The sequence below is a fragment of the Tamandua tetradactyla genome, chromosome 11, assembly GCF_023851605.1.
Source record: "Tamandua tetradactyla isolate mTamTet1 chromosome 11, mTamTet1.pri, whole genome shotgun sequence".
Lineage (NCBI taxonomy): Eukaryota > Metazoa > Chordata > Mammalia > Pilosa > Myrmecophagidae > Tamandua > Tamandua tetradactyla.
Window position 1 is genome coordinate 74404668 of NC_135337.1, and position 17565 is coordinate 74422232.

The 17565-nt window shown below is 39.1% G+C and overlaps 1 protein-coding gene across 1 annotated transcript in view; it reads right to left on the bottom strand.

Annotated features, from left to right (window-relative positions):
• Window positions 1-948: 948 nt before the first annotated feature.
• ADGRE1 (adhesion G protein-coupled receptor E1) overlaps window positions 949-17565 on the bottom strand; it is a 117920-nt gene continuing 101303 nt past the window's right edge. The window contains exons 16-21 of the mRNA XM_077120913.1: window positions 17413-17479; window positions 14353-14444; window positions 10181-10349; window positions 9981-10085; window positions 9679-9750; window positions 949-3546 (exon numbers count right to left, since the gene is read on the bottom strand). Of these exons, the coding sequence (XP_076977028.1) occupies window positions 3520-3546; window positions 9679-9750; window positions 9981-10085; window positions 10181-10349; window positions 14353-14444; window positions 17413-17479 (532 nt within the window). The 3' untranslated portion in view covers window positions 949-3519. The remainder of the gene's footprint in view (window positions 3547-9678; window positions 9751-9980; window positions 10086-10180; window positions 10350-14352; window positions 14445-17412; window positions 17480-17565) is intronic.

Below are 17565 nucleotides of genomic sequence, written 5' to 3' on the forward strand. Positions count from 1 at the left end.
CTGACTGTGTTCACCATGTGCCTTCTCACTTGAGAGAGAAACCCTGAACTTCATCAGTCTTCTTGAACCAAGGTATCTTTCCCTGGATGCCTTTGATTGGACATTTCTATAGACTTGTTGTGATTGGGACCTTTTCTCTGCCTTAGAACTGTAAACTTGCAACTCATTAAATTCCCCTTGTTAAAAGCTGTTCCATTTCTGGTATATTGCATTACAGCAGCTAGCAAACTAGAACAAGGTGCAACCAAAAATGTATATTTTTATCTACTTTCTCAATGGTAAGTTTTTCATCCAAGCATTGAAATTTGGACACATGGTTGATGAGTTTTCTTCCATTAAAACTAGGTGTGATGGTCAGGTTCATGTGTCAGCTTGGCCAGGTGATGGTATCTGGATGTCTGGTCAAGCAAGCAGAGCTTATCTGTTGCATGAGGACATTTCTTGACTTAAATCATGAGCATGTTGGTTGCATCCACAACTGATTACATCTGCAGTCAGCTAAAGTGAGTGTCTTCTGCAATGAGTGACCCTTAATCTAATCCCCTGAAGGTTTTTAAGGAGAATTTAGAAGAAAGAATCTCTTTCTGCTTCAGTCCACCAGAGACTTCTGAAATGCAAGTTCATGGCCTGCCCTATAGATTTTGGATTCTTGCTTCTCCAGGCTGCATGAGACACTTATATAAATCTCACATTTACCGATATCTCCTATTGGTTCTGTTTTCCTAATGCACTAGGGAAGTAAAATTACAATAAATTTTGATTTTGGTTTAAAAAACATTTAAATTTAAAATAACATTGTGAGTTTTGATACTCTTACTTTTCTATTTTTAAAATATTTTTCCACTATTCTATTATTCTGAGGGAGAACATGACCAAAAAGTATTTATTGAGGGATAGATATCTATTTTTATAAATACCATAATTTATTTGAATTTACAAAGGGGAAAAGTTATTTCATGTTATGTTTATGGGATTTGAGAGCCATGCATTTTTTCTGTTATGGGTATCTTCCACCATGAGTGGAGGCATATGAGACCACAGGAGAGAAGCCACATACCAACTGTAGCAAGAAAATTTCCTACTGTGAAGGTCATACTGTATCCAATTATTTGAAATATATGTTTCCTTGAGGCTATTTTATTTTGCCCTAAGTGTAACACTATTGTGGAGATAAAGCTTTGTGCAAGCCATCTCTCAGAAAGAAACTTTATTCAAGCAGGTGGAAATTATAGATACTGATAGCTGTGACAAAATGAGATCCAAATCCTTCTCCTTTTACATTCCAAATAAATGCAATACAATGAAAAACATTGACAATCCATTGATTTGTTGTATCAATTAGCTATCGCCACAAAGACAGCTTCATAACAACCCATCCCCTGAACTCAGTGTCGTAACACAGTGATAATTTGTTATTGTTTCAAAGTCTATGGATTGGCGGGGGCTGATATGCTGATTTTCCCTGGACTCACTCATGTGACTGCAGCCAGCCTCATATTGGGTCAAGTGAAATGATTGAACTTTCCTGAAGGTGTTTCCCACATCCACCCCCACCCCTCACCCCCACCCCGGACAAGCTGGCCTGGGCATGTTCACAATGTAAAGGCAGAGGAAAAAGCCTAGTCATGTAAAGGGCAAGAAGAAATGCACACATGCTTTGGAAGCTTCTGTTTGAATCACGTTTGATAGCATTCCACTGGCCATAGCAAGTGTAGCCACCATGTCTGGGGTTAGAGTAAGAGGGGATTACAAAGCTACAGGGAAGGAATGTGGGAAATGGAGGCAATCTTGGGGACATTGATACAATTAACCCACCACAATTGCCCATGGGTTACAGCTGTGCCATCTCTTGCTCGATATCCCTTAGAATTGTCACCTCTGTATTGGACAGTCTGGACAAGCTAGGTGTTAAAGACCAACCTGTCATAAATGAACTCTTGTTTGTAAATATGTATCGGTCCCCCAGGGTGTGGCTGCCACAAATTACAAAGACTGAACCTCCATCCACAGAGCTTAACATTGTTATAAAACTATGAAAGGTATGATCCTTAAAGAGGTAACAAATCCTGTTTGCAAGGTGATCATATGAAAGTAAATACTTAGTCTTGTCTTTGTACTCTCAAACGAGGCATTCCTGGGTTAAAATAAGAGAAAGAGAGGGGCAAGGGGTCTAGAATAGAAGTTCTAAAATCAGGAGCTGAAGCCCATTTTAGTCACCTATTGCTGAGTTGCCCTGTGCAAGTGACTGAACCTCTCTGAGCCTCAGTTTCTTCAACTTCAAAGCCATTTAGTCACTCATTTATTCAACCTATTTATGAGAATCCACTAATGCAATTCCATGTGTTATGAAGTTCACAGTCTAAGTTGGAGACACCCAAGGAAAGAAAAAAAATTACAATAAAAGATTAGACACACGAAGCACTTGAGGCCACCCAGAGGTGATAACTAATTCACTGTAGGAGATTCAAGGAAGGATTCTTGGAGGAAAGGATGACTAACCTGAGACTCAAAATATGGTAGCAATTAGCCAGGTTTTGAGGAAGTGTGTCCTAGGAAGAGGGAGTGGTAGGTACAAAGGCTCAAGGTCAAAAGGAAGAAGTTTTCCCTTCTGGTTTAAAAAACAAGCTCTGCTATCAGTGTGGCAGACAGAAGTAGGTTCCAACACAGTGCTTCTCAAACATTCATATGTCCACAGATGCCCTTGGGCTCTCATCAAAATGCAGGTTCTGGTTCAGAGATGAAGCTAGTCCATCAACCACACTTTGAGTATTGAAGGTTCAGAGCACGATGGGTGTGAGGATGTTCACATTTTAAATATTCATCTCCTTTTTTCCCGGGCACTCAGGATTGCATTTGCGGGGGGTGGGAGTGAAGAGTAAAGTCCGGTGTTGATAACTTTGTGAGCAGAGCGAATACTAGAAAGTTGTAACAAAGTCACTGGAGGAAGGAAGCTGTTGGCTACATTGAAGTTACCAGGGAACCAAAGTACTTGTCATCCAGTGCTTCAACCCTCCAGGAAATGCTGGAATTCTGCTCCATTGATGACTCCTACATACAACATAATTAAGTGTTTGTGCCAAAGTAGCCTAAATGATTATGTGCTTTATTTGTCACCTGGGGCACTTGTTAGAATTTTATTGAACGTTTCTTTAAAAGCAAGTGGAGTTTTTATCATAAGGAAAGACAAATTATGCACAGTGCTAGTCCGTGTCAGGTATCAGGATGGGTTCAGGAGAGAAACTTTGAGTCAGGCACCAACAGGCTTAGGAAAAACAAAATGGTAGCAAGATGTTCTTGCTTGTGACATTGAACTGGTATCTATTAAAACCTCTGGAAATACAAGGAGTGGCAGGATATGGAAGATAAAACAATAATCTGAGGCAGAAAACGTTGTTTCTAACCAGTGTGAGAAACTCTGGGAAGAGTCCTACCCATCATACTCTGAACTGCCCACATAGTTGAAGAGATAATTTCAGGGTCAGCTCCTGAAGGCATCTAATTTCTGCAAATATTCTTCCATCACACACTTGAATGTAAGAAAGGACTCTGTGTGGGAGAAAAAGAGAATTCCTCAGTCAGTATTAGTGCAAATGGGATTCCAGGAGTCATATTTATAGGAATATGGTTCTTATAAAGGTAAAGGGAAATAAATATAATGAAAAGACCAGAATGTTAACCATTAAAATGTTAATGTAATAATCTTGGTATTGACAGGCACTATTGTCAAACCCAAAAGCCATTCTCAACCCCTCTACCAATGATATCTCCCACTCTAGAATCTAGAAAGCCGTTACTTTTTTCTCAGGTTCTTATACAGCCTTAAGTGGCCATATGATATAGTTTTGGTCAATTAGGTGAAAGGAAAATATGTTAAGGAGTCTCCAGGAAAGTCTTTGCTCCTGATTAAGTGAGAGGCATAAAAGGAAAATTGGCTGCTTCTGCCCCCCTCTTCTTCCAGTCTTGAACATGGCTATAATGTCTGGAGCTGTGGCAGCTGTCTTGAAACCATGAAAGCAATATGATGAAAAGCCAGCATGTTGATGGTGTAATGGAAAACTAGGACGAGTGTGGATCCTTTACAACAGCATTGAACAATAAGGGCATAAATCTGGACATCTTGTGTTCTAAGAAACATAATTCCCTATTTCATTGGTAATCAAAATCTTGGTTACCTACAGCTTAATGTAAATAACTGATGTCCTTATGTGGTGGGAAAATGAATTATTTCAATTGCCATTGTTGTGGCTTACAACTGCTTCCTAAAATTGTCTACTTGTGTAGTAATGTTTTTATTTAAAAATACAGGAAAAATTAAAATTTTTAATAAAAACAGGTTGCAAAAGGATGTATAGTCATATATGTGGACAAAATATTTAGTATGACAGTTTCCGTGGCTGATTCTGAAACCACTGAACTTTATAAGTCTCAGTTTTCTCATGATGGAAATAGGACTAATAGTATATAACAAGGCTTTGCAATACTTAATATTGAGTCCTTTGTCCTAGGAAGCTGCATAAACACAATATACTAGCTAATCACTGGTCAAGTGAATTATGCAACCCAAATTAGATGTGTTCTTAACCTTAATCCACATTCTTGTGGATGAGAACCTGGCTGTAAAAAGGATTTCACGAAGGTGTTATTTTAGTTAAATTGATCCCAGGTGAATGACAATGTGCCCTAGTTCAGATTCCGGGAGGCTTTAAACAGAGAAGCAGGAGTGAGCAGGAACCTGGAGGAGAAAGGAGACAGCAGCACCATGTCTCAGAGGGAAGAGCTTCAGGTATTTTGGCCAACGAGCACCAGAACCCCTGGAAAGAAGCAAGCCCCCAGGCTTCAAAACAGAGACGGTAAATTCCTGTTGTTGAAGCCAACCATTCTGTGGTATTTGTCAGAGCAACCCTGGCAGACCAAAGCTCTCATCTAATCACCCGCACAGCCCTTCAAGGTAAGAATTGTCATATCCCGATTTAACCAATGAGGCCCCGACTTCTTGTTTACTCAAGAAATAATACTCGAGGACCTATTTTGTGTCTATTATGTGTTCTGGGTGCTTGGAAAACGTTGGTGAAAAAATCAGACAGGCAGAGGCACACCATACATGCAAAACAAAATAACCAAGTAAAGAACAGTGTGTTAAACAGTGGAAAGGGTTATGAACTTTTATTAAATCATGACTGGAGGAAAGCGAGAGCAGGATTGGGAGAGGAGAGCTGTAGATGCAAACTCCACCAGGAAGGAGTGATTGGAGGGAAGACTTGAGGAGGTGAGGGAGGGGACGGGGCTGGGCAGGTGGGCATTGGGGGAGGTCATTCAGGACAGAGCGAGCTGTCCAGTGCAGTCGTTCTATGGGGAAAGCAAACCCGGTGTGTTTGCAGGATTGAGTTGTGGCTGCTCTGGTGAAGCAAAGTGAAAAGTGGACGTGAGAAATAAAAGACGAGGTCAGAGGGACCAAGAGGGTCCAGTCACGCAGGACTGGGTGGCCCGGGGAAGACTTTGGGTTTAACCCCCAGTGAGGCAGAGTGGGAGGGTTGGGGGCAGAGGATGGAAGGGACCGCGTCAGGTGCTCACAGGCGTGCTCTGGTGGCTCGGGAAGAACAGACCAGAGGTGGGTCTTGGAGAAGACAAGCATGGAAGTTGGCAGACCCTTCATGAGGCTACTTCCGTATCCGGGAAGAAATAATCAGAATAAGCAAACTCATAAAGTAAGAGTCTAGAATATAGGTTACCAGGGGGCAGGGTGAAGATAGACAATAGAGAGTTAAGGCTTAAAATGCACAGAATGTCTACTGGGAACGATGGAAATGTTGTGGTAATGGATGGTGTGATGGTAGCACAACATTAAAAATGCAATTAACAACACTGAAGTATATCTCTAAATGTGCTTGAAAGGGGAAATTTTAGGTTTAATGTATGGTACTAGAGTATAATTTTTTTTAAATCCACGGAACTGCACATAGTAACACAATTATAAAAATGTGCTTTCATCAATTGAAACGAATGTCCCATACCAATGCAAGGTGTTAATAATAGGGGAGTATATGGAAATCACATCTGTTATGCATGGTTGTTCTGCAAGCCCACAGCTTCTCTAATAAAAATAAAAATAATCCTGGATGGGTGGGCAACGGTGACTCAGAAGCAGAGTTCTCGCCTGCCATGCCAGAGACCCGGGTTTACTTCCTGGCGCCTGCCCATGCAAAAATTATAATAATAATAATAATCCTGGCAGAAGAAAATAGGGTGTGTTCCAGATTGCAGCAATGAAGGGGAGAAGAAGTGGTCAGATTCTGGATATATTTTGAAGACAGAGTCAACAGGATTTGATGAAGGACTGTATGAGACCTGGGTGAAGAGAAGAGTGAAATCAAGAATGATCTCAAGGTTTCACGCTGAGCAAATGAAAGAAGGAGGCACCATCCATGAAGGTGAAAGGTGGGGAGACAGAGATCAGGTTTGAATACGTTAAATTTGAGTTATCTAATAGATATTCTAAATGGAGCTATTTGGTGTGTAATTAATTGGTTATGAGTCTAGAATTCAGTAGAAGAGGGAGAGCTAAATATTTCAAAGTTGGGGGTCATGGTTAATAGGAGGCATTTTAAACCATGCAATTGGATGAAATCACTTGCATAGAGAAAAGTTTGTGCCTCCCTGAAAAACTATCATTATCTAGAGGACCCCACTCCAGGGTATGTGATTCTAATCTATGGGAGCTTTTCACTACCCTTTAATTGTAGGTAACTGATAGCAAAGCAAAATAACCCCAAGAAAAATAATTTTTGCCTCCATTTGCACATTCATCTCAAAATTTCATATGTATTTCATATATAAATATACATGTGTATATATATTCCATATATATACATAGTCTACATAAATTTACATTTAAATCTTAGCAGTAAATATAAACGCAAGAAAAGTCTATTACATATATAAATATATATTTTCTTATAGGTAGATGGATGGATAGATGATTAGATAGATACATATTCACAGAGATATAATGAAAGACGATTGCCATATAGAGAAAGAGAGAATAGAAAGATGATCGATAAGACAGAAACACAGAGATAGGTAGTTAGATAGATGATAGGTATATCTATTGTACATATTATCTTTTCATTTCATTTTATTTTATTTTTTAAAGTCTTATTCATATACCATACAATCCATTCTAAGGGTATAATCAATGGCTTCTGGTATAATCACATAGTTATGCATTCACCACCACAATCCATATAAGAACATTCCCATTTCTTCTGAAAAGAAACAGATAAAAATCCCATACCCCTCTCTTACATGCTCCTATTATAGACATTAAGCTTTGGTACAGTGCCTTTGCTACAATTAATGAAAGAATAAAACAATGTTAGTGTTAACTATAGACCTTAGTTTGCATTAATTGTATTTTTCTCATACACCATCCCATTTTAATACCTTGTAACAATCCTTATCTCACACCTTATGTATAAATTAACTCATAATGGATCAAATATCTAAGCACTAGAGCTAAGACCATAAAACTCTTAGAAGAAAGTATAGAGAAACATCTTAAACATCTTTGTGGTAAGAGGTGCTTTCCTAGACCTTACACTCAAAACGCAGGCAGTGAAATAAGAAATAGAAAATGGGGTCTCCTCAAAAATGAGGCACATCAAAGGACTTTGTCAAGAAAGTCAAATGGCAGCCCATTCAATGGGAATTATATCAGGAAACCACAAATCCAATAAGCATTTAATATCCAGAATATATAAAGATGTCATGTACTGTGAGGATGAGTGCACACCTATGTGAGGATACTGTGAGCCACGGATTGTACACTTTGGATGATTACATGTCCATATATAGTATATAACAGTAAAATTGCATTAAAATATATAAAGAGATCATACAACTTGACAACAACAAAAAACAAGCAATCCAATTTTAAAAATGGGCAAAAGACATGGATAGACATTTTTCCAAAGAGGAAATTAAAAAAAAAAAAAGCACATGAAAAAGCATATTAAAAGATGCTTAACTTCACTAGATATTAGAGATGTGCAAATCAAAACCACAATGAGATACCATTTGACATCTACTAGAATGGCATTATAAATAAAAAAACAAAACCACAAATGCTGGAGAGGATGTGGAGAAATGGGCATACTTATTTACTACAGGTGGGAATGTAAAATAGTGCAACCACTCAGGAAGGCAGTCTTCTGGCTCTTCAGGAAGCTAAGTATGGAGTTGCTGTAGATCCAGAAATCTTGTTTATATATATATACTCAGAAGAACTGAAAGTAGGGACAGGAATAGCATTTCCATACTGATGTTTACCGTGGCGTTATTCACAACAGCCCAAATGCCCACCGGCTGACAAGTGAATAAACAAATTGTGATATATATGTATGATGAAATATTATCATGCAGCCGTAAGATGGACTGAGGTCATTATGCATGCAACAACATGAATGAAACTTGAGGGCATTATGTTGAGTGAAATAAGCCGGAAATAAAAGGACAAATACTGTATGGTCTCACTAATATGAACTAACTATAAGAAGCAAACTCCGAGAGTTAAATTTGAGAGCATAGGTGTGCTGGTTTGAAAGTATTGTGTACCCCAGAAAAGCCATGCCCTTTAATCCTGATTTACTATTGTAGGGTGGAAACCATTTGTTAGATTGTTTCCATGGACATTAACCCACTCAGTTGTGGGTGTGGCCTTTTGCTTAAATGGAGATGTGACTCCACCCATACAAGGTAGGTCTTGATTAGGTTACTGGAGTCCTCTAAAATGACAGACATTTTGGAGAAAAGACAGTTGCTTCAGAGCTGACAGAGATGCAGACTTTTGGACATGTTTGGAGTGCCGACAAAGAGAGCGGATGCCTTGACATGAGCAGAACCCAGCAGACTTCACAATGTGCCTTCCCATGAGATGCTAAGCAACTCAGAACCCAGAATTGTGTTCCAGAGGAGCTAAGTGAAGGCCCACAGATGCTTAGAGAGGAAACTACTGGCATCAGAAGCTGGAAGCAACAGAACCAGGAACAAGGACCAGCAGATGCCAGCCACATGCCTTCCCATGTGGCAGACATCAGCTTTTCTTGAGTCAAGCTTTCTTTTTCTGGGTGCCTTAGTTTGGACATTTTTATGGCCTTAGAACTGTAAAACTTGTAACTTAATTCCCTTTTATGCTGTCTTTTTTTTTTTTTTTTTAGGTGCATGGTCTGGGAATTGATCCCAGGTCTCCCGCAGGGAAGGTGGGCATTCTACTACTGAACTACTGTGCACCTTTAATTCCCTTTTTAAAAGCTGTTCCATTTCTGGTATATTACATTCTGGCAGCATTTAGCAAACCAATGCAATAGGTTACCAGGAGGCTGGAAGAGGATGGAGATCGGGCAATTGATGCTTAAGGAGTACAGAATGCTTAATGAGGTTGATTACAAAGGTTCAGAGATGGAAAGCACAATACTGAGTGATGGTAGCAGAATATTGTAAGTATAATGAGCAAAGCCATGTGCAAGCATGTTTGAAAAAGGAAGGCTAGGGCGGGGTATGTCACCAGAAGGAAAATAATAGGATTTAAAAAAACAGGAACTGTTTAACTAGGTGAAACCTAGAGTGGAGGATGGCAATGGTTATTTGTACAAATGAAAGAAAGTTTTACATTAACCAGATTACCTTGTTTTTCTTAACCGGATGATCTTTTATGCCAGTTATAGCATCTGCTTGATTCCTCTCATTGATAATGTACTAAAACAAAATTAATAAAGTGCCCATATTTTATAACTTTACAACTTTATAAGGGTCTGGTTAAATAACTTACAAGGTTTTACAGCAATTAAGGGCCCAGCTGGGATGTGACCCCAAGCAGTCTGGTCCCCAGACACCCCCTCCTAAACCCCACCCTCTATTAAGTGGGATAATGAGTGTGGATGCCTCAGCTCCCAGTAGGGCACCTGTGCAAACATGCGTTCTCTCACCGTTTTGGAGGTGGAAAGCAGGGATGACACTAAGACCCCTGAGGTCTGGGACTGAGAGCTGGACTTGGTTGTCCTAGTGAACCACTTCCTGTACTCCTGTCGCACCTGGAGAGGGAGGCATAGCACACTGGGTCAGCTGGGGGCCTTGCACAGACATGCCCCATGGAAGGGCAGGTGGGGACAGGAGGGCGGCCACACACCTGGCGACTGAGCAGGCAGTGAATGAGGAAGAGGAAGGCGCCCTGCAGGCTGTTGATGGCAGTGAACAGGTGGGCCATGACACTGGCCGCGGCTCCAGTCTGGAAAATACCCAACACCCAAGAGCAGCCCAAGACGAAGAGCTGGGCAAAGGCTTTGAACGTCAGTAACCTGGGGAAGAAGATGGCAGAGGATGAGTTTCTTCCTGGAAGATGATTCCACCCTTCCAGGAATTGTCTTAGGCTGCTCTCAGGTGAGTCGCCCTGGGTGGGGATGAACCCAAGGCAGAGTCTCCAAAGGGCAGATACAAGAAATCAAATCCTGCAGGGCATTTTGTTGGTCATTAACAGAAAGACAAGCATCCGAATTTAGAAGGAGGAAAGGTTGCTATTAAAAAAAAAGACAACAGAAAATAGGGGTTGGAGAGGATGTGAAGAAATAAGACACTCATTCATTGCTGGTGGCAATGCAAAATCGTGCAGCCATCGTGGATCATAGCTCCTCAGAAAACTAAGTAAAGAATTGTCATATGGTCTGGCAATACTGCTAATAAGTATATAACCAAAATAATTGAAAGTAGGGACTGAAATAGATGTTCATAGTGGCATTATTCACAATTGTCAAAAGATGGAAGCAACCCAAATGTCCATCAATGGATATACAAAATGTGCTGAATGCATATAGTGGGATATTATACAGTATTAAAAAAGAATGAAGTTCTAATACCTGAGACAGCATGGATGAACCTGGAAAATATGTGAAGTGAAATAAGGAAGACACAAAAGGACAAGTATTGTATGATCGTACCAATTTAAAACTATTAGTTTAGGCAGACTCATGGAGTCAGAATCTAGAATATGGTCCACTAGGGGATGGGATGGGGATAAAGACTTATAATATACAGGATTCCTATTTCTAATGATGAAAATGTTTTGTAATGGATAGTAGTGTTGGTAGTACAACATTGTGAATGCAATTAACAACTCTGAAATATGTATCTGCACATGATTAAAAGGGGAAATGTCAGATTGTATATAGGATAACAGAATAAAAACATATATTTGTAAATCCATGGACTGACACTGCCAAAACTGTGAACCCAAGATAACCCACAAAATTTAACTGAAAGTACAATTATAAGAATATGCTGTCTTTAATTAAAACAAACATGTCACACCAATGCAAATTATCAATGGTGGGGTGGAGTGTGGAAATCCTGTATTTTTGCATGATCTGTAAATCCACAACTTCTCTAATAAAAAAAAATGGGCAAAGCATTTTAAGGGACATGTCTCCAAAGAAGATGACTAATAGTCCCATGAGAAAAATCTCAACATCTTTAGGAAAATTCCAATAGAACCACAATGATGCAGAAGCAGTAAATCCTAAGTTAAACCATGAACTATAGTTAATAGTACAATTATAAAAATGTGCTTTCATCAATTGCAACAATTGTATCACACCAATGCAAAGTGTTAATAATGGAGTGTTATATAGAATCATGCAGTTATGTATGCCTGATTTGTAAACCCACAGCTTCTCTAATAAAAAATATAATTTATTAGCAGTGGAAATTTCTAGGTATTAAGTCTGTGGGTAAATTTTTTAAATATACATTTCTATACATTATAAATTGCTGAAATAAATATTATATTATTATAATCAGACAAAAACACAATTAGATACCACTTCACACCTACTAGGATGGTTAGTATTTCTTAAAAATTAGAAAGGATTGGCAAGGCTGTACATTGTTAGCAGGAATGTAAGGTGGTACAGCTCCTGTGGAAGATAATTTCGTGGTTCCTCGAAAAAAGTTACACTATTCTACTAGCAATTCCACTTGTAGCCATTTTTCCAAAAGAATAGAAAGCAGGAACTCAGACACATACTTGTACACCAATGTTCACAGCAAGCCAAAAAAGAAGGTAAAAACATACCAAGTATCTAACAGCAGATGAATGGGATTTAAAAACGTGGTATACACAAGCAATGGAGAATGCATGCTGCAACGTGAGTGAACCCTGACACATTATGCTGAATGGGAAAAAAACAGAAATGAAAAGACCAACGTTGTACAATCCCATTGATGTGAAATATCTAGAATAAGCAAACTCATAGAGACAGGAAATAGGTTGGAGTTCACCAGGCACCAGGAGGCAGGAGGAAGGAATGGTGTGTTTTTGCTTAATAGACATAGCTTCTGTTTGGGGTCATGAAAAAACATTGGATGTGGACAATGGTAGTGACAGCACAACATTGCAATGCAATTAATGCCATGGAATTGTGCACGTACAATGGTTAAAACAGCAAATTTGACATATATTTTAACAATAGCACTCAAAAAGCTAAAGAAATCTGTATCCATTCAGCAGCAACTCTCCACTTCTCCCACTGAAACAACCCAAATGTCCATCAACTGACGAATGGGTCAAAACAGTGCACTCTATACATGCAATGGAATACTATTTGGCCAAAGGAAAAAAAAAAGAATAAAATCCTGACACAAGTTACAACATGGATGAGTACTGAAAACAGTACATTAAGGGAAAGAAGCCAGATATGTAATCTTTGATTCCATTTATATGAAATGTCTACAATGGGTAAATCCATAGAGATGGAATGTAAATTATGGTCGTGTTGTAAAATGTGATGAGAATGACAATATTCTGTAGGGTGAGGTATAGATCACTGCATCCAATTTCTGATCGAATCATTCCCTGAGTTTGTGAGTTATTTAACCTCCCTGTGCCTCAGTTTCCCCACTTTGGTACAAGAATAATAAAATATCTATGCCATCAGCAGCTTGTTCTACATATTAAATGATGAGATGTGCTTAAAACTGGTACAAAATAAATATTACTGCCAGTTGTTATCAGCTATAAGTATTGATATGAAATGTTTTACATCACTTTGAAAAAGCAAAATGCAGGATGATATGTACATTTATCAAAAGAAGGTGAATGCATAGGCATAGAATATTCTGGAAGGAGGCATAATTCAAGTGATAATGGTTGCTTCAATTGGGGGACGTCTGGTGACCTGGGGTATTGCTTTTCATGTTTTTCCCTTTTTTACTGTATTTTTGTTGCAGGCATAAAATTTTGCATTAACTTTTCTATAAAAAAAGTTAATGGACAGTGGATTGGACCCTGCAGGGAAAGCAAGCAGAGGGTAACAGTATGTCACTGGCAATACAACTTAGAAAATGTATGGTTTTACTACATTCTTAAGAACTTAAGTGAAGAACTTAAGAAACACAAATGGTCTATAAGAATGTGAAAAAGTCTCACATCTATTATATAAAATAATACATATGAAACTAACATAATGAGGTAGTATATGTCACCTATTAAAATGCCAAAACGAAAAATAAGAATAAACACAGTGTTGGTACACCTGCAGAGAAACAGGCATTCTCACATGATTCTGATGGTTACATAAATTGGAACAATTTTCTGATGTATTGTATACACTAGATAATAAAGCTGTTACAATCCAACAATCTCTCTAAGGCAATTTCACAATTCATAATTCACAATTCAAAATATCATGGATGTGGAAGGAGACTTATCTACAAGGGTATTCAAGGCAATATAGTTTATAATAGCAAAAAAATAAGCAGAAACAGCTTAAATATCCAAAAAAGGGGCAAATTAAATAATTTGTGCTACATCCGTACATGAAAATGTCATGCAAAAAAAATGATATTGTGGAAGAATTTCTAATTAAGGGGGAAATATTCATGACCTAGTATCGAGTAAGAGAAAGTTACAGAAAATAAAGTTATAGAAAATAAAATATTATGATTCCATTTATTTGTAAATATGCACCTATAAGTATGTAAGGAACAGAGTATTGATAACTATAATATATGATGCACTTCCTATTACTAGGCACTGAGCTAAATGCCTCATAAATCTCATAAAGTGAGCATATTAATATTCTTATTCTGTAGATGAGGAAATTGAGCATCAGAGAAGTTAGATAACTGGCCTAAGGTCACACAGCCAAATATATGTTAGTGCTTAGGTTTGAGCCCCAGTCTTGTACCCATCCTAGGTACTTGCTATTTTAAGCTTCTGCTTTGGGCACAAGGCCTGGCATTCTATAAACTTTTCTGGAAAGAAAGAAGGAAGACTGTAAGAGAGAGGGAAGGAAAGAGGGATTGCACCTGGTGTCTTTGAGTGTTGAGGCTTCGCTTTTGGCACTGGAAAGTTTCTGCCGCAGGATCAACAAGGTCCAAATGAGGAGGATGGAGTTGATCTACAAAATCAAGCAGAAGAAATGCCTCCAGAGGGTTAGTATCAAGACCAGGGTTTACCCCAAGAGAGCCTCTTTTGTTGCTCAGATGTGGCCTCTCTCTCCAGACAATATGATGAGCAGTCTCACCACCCTCCCCCTCTCTGCGTGGGACATGACTCCCAGGGTTGTGGACCTTCCTGGCAACGTGGGACAAAGATCCTGGAATGAGCTGAGACTCAGCATCAAAGGACTGAGAAAAACCCTAGAATGAGCTGAGAATGAACATCAAGAGACTGAGAGAACCTTCTCGACCAAAAGGGGGAAGAGTAAAATGAGGCAAAGTATCAATGGCTGAGAGATTCCAAGCACAGTCGAGAGGTTTTCCTGGAGGTTATTCTTAAGCATTAAGTAGATATCACCTTGTTGTTCAAGATGTAGTGGAGAGACTGGAGGGAATTGCCTGAAAATGTAGAGCTGTGTTCCAGTAGCCATGTTTCTTGACGATGATTGAACAATGATATAGCTTTTACAATGAGACTCTGTGAATGTGAAAACCTTATGTCTGATGCTCCTTTTAGCTACTATATCAATGGAAGAGTAAAACATATAGAATAAAAATAAATAATAGGGGGAACAAATGTTAAAATAAATTCAGTTTGAAATAGTGGTAAATGAAAGCGAGGGGTAAGGGGTATGGTACGTATAGTTTTTTTTCTCTATTATCATTTTATTTCTTTTTCTGTTGTCTTTTTATTTCTTCTTCTAAATCGATGCAAATGTACTAAGAAATGATGAATATGCAACTATGTGATGATATTAAGAATTACTGATTGTATATGTAGAATGGAATGATTTCTAAATGTTTTGCTTGTTAATTTTTTTAATTAATAAAAAAAAGTTAAAAAAAAAAAAAAGAAGACCAGGGTTTAGACATAGATTGTGACCTACACTGGAGGTGAAGGTCATTCTCTGAAAAGACCCTGCATCAGCATATCAGACTGGGATTTGCATAGCCTGAGGACAGTTTCTCAAACTTGGCACTATCGGTATTTGGAAATGGGTAAGGGGGACCATCCTTGCACTGAAAGGTGTTTAGCAGCATCCCTGGCGACCACACATTAAATGCCATGAGCATACCCACCCCTTAGTTCTGATAACCAAATATGTCACCAGACAATGCCAAGTGTCCGTAGAGTTGGTGGTGTGGGGACAGAATCTCCTGCTGAAGAACCATTGTCCTGGACTAGTGCAATTACTTTTTCCAAATTTATGAAACAGTGGAGTTAAATGTCCTTGAAGATTTAGGGATGGACAGGATAAAAGTATTATAATTATTTCCATTGCAAATATTTAGTGAAACATTGTGCTAAGGGTTTCACAGGCATGGTTTGAGCCCCACCATCACCCCGAGAGGAGAATCTGAAGAGGAAAACTTGCTGTTTTTGGAGGAGGAAGTTCATTCGTACAATTAGAGTGTGGGGTGTGAGGAAAAGAGCAGAAAAGGACACTAGGGAAGTTGGCAGGGTCACATAATGAAGACCTTACGCTAAAGCAGGTGGGCTTCACCCTGAGGACAATGGAGAAACCCCAGAAGGGTTTCAAGCAGAAGGGTGTGAAAGCCAGTTTTGGGTTTTAGGAAGATCACTCCGAAAAATGCTTTTGCTACAAAACACCAAAAATACTTGTGAAATCCAGCATATATCCTCATAGATTTATAGCTGAGCTTATAAGAAAGTAAAGGAAATCCTCAGAAACCATAAAAGAGAAGTAATTATAAAGTGGAGTTATGAACTATAACCGACACTGTAGCATCCCTTAGGGTATTTTCTGACATAGGAATCTCAAATCTGGGGATTTAATGGTCATTCATGCAGATCCAAGGCAAGTCCTTGACTGTACATCATGAGGAAAACACCAAATAAACCACCATCACGAGGGCCACACCCTTACTGAAATGATAAACAAGAAAGCAAAACCCTGCAAAGAGAGAAAAAAGATAACTTTTCTATCTAGGCTTTGGATCCTAGTGAAGAAAAAAGAGAAACGTAAAGAAGAGAGGGGAGGAGATGGAAGGGAAGGCAAGGGTGGAAGGGAAGAGGAAAGTAGAATGTAGGGGAAGAGAGCATAAGAGGATAGGAGAAGAGAGTGAGATGAGAGAAGAGGAGAGAAGGAAAGGGAAGGAATGAGAGTGAAAAGGAAAGCAAGGGAAGGGAACAGAAGGGAAGAAAAGAGAAGGGAAGGAAGGGAAGGAAAGGGAAGTGAAAAGAATGGAAGGGAAGGGAAACAAAGTGAAGTGAAGCAAAGTAAAATGAGGCACAAGTAGACCTCCCCTGCATTAGGAGTTCAAATTGACACTACCTTCATAGTTGGGGAAGCCTTTAGAGAAATTCATTTAAAGTTGTTTCATGTTGCTAGTGCCCCCAAGGACAGAAGTAAGAGTAAAACCTCTCTAAAGGAATATACCAAGGACATCACCAAAATTTATATCTATCAAATGTGAATTCACAACTAAAACTTACAAATGACACAGGGAAAAAAGCAACCATGAGTGAGAGTCAGGAAATAAACATCTAGCAGGATTGTCCTGTCTGCATTGAAGCAAAAGAAGGGTTCAATCTCCCCAGACTTACCCTTGTCTCCCTCCTACCATTTTCCTTTCTCAGTCCCTCCCCTCCTAATGGCTCTTAATTTCCTTCTACTTTTTCCTCTCCTTTCACATATGCACTTAGGAGAGAATGAGAGACCAGTTTTATTGAAGCACAAAGGACAGAAGAGATTATATCCCTTCCACAGGCATTTGCCTTTTGGCAGGAAGAAATCACACATTAAATGAATCACACTCTAATTTGGAAGTCTTCCAAATCTAGTCAGAACAGTGAACTTTCGAGGAGAACAAGTGACCTTCTCAGCTGTGCACCCTCCTCTGATACTTCCTGACCCCTCTCCTGGGTCTTCCTCCAGACCACACTTCCCCAAGCAAGTTGATTACCATTATGATTATGCAAACTGGCCCCAGGAAACTCCAGATGAATCCTGTCCCTGTATTCAGCCAGCAACTATGGAGAGAAACAGAAGAAGTCAACATCTGTCCAAAAGTCATGACTCTACAATTCTCATGCCCCAACAGAGGCAATAATAGAGG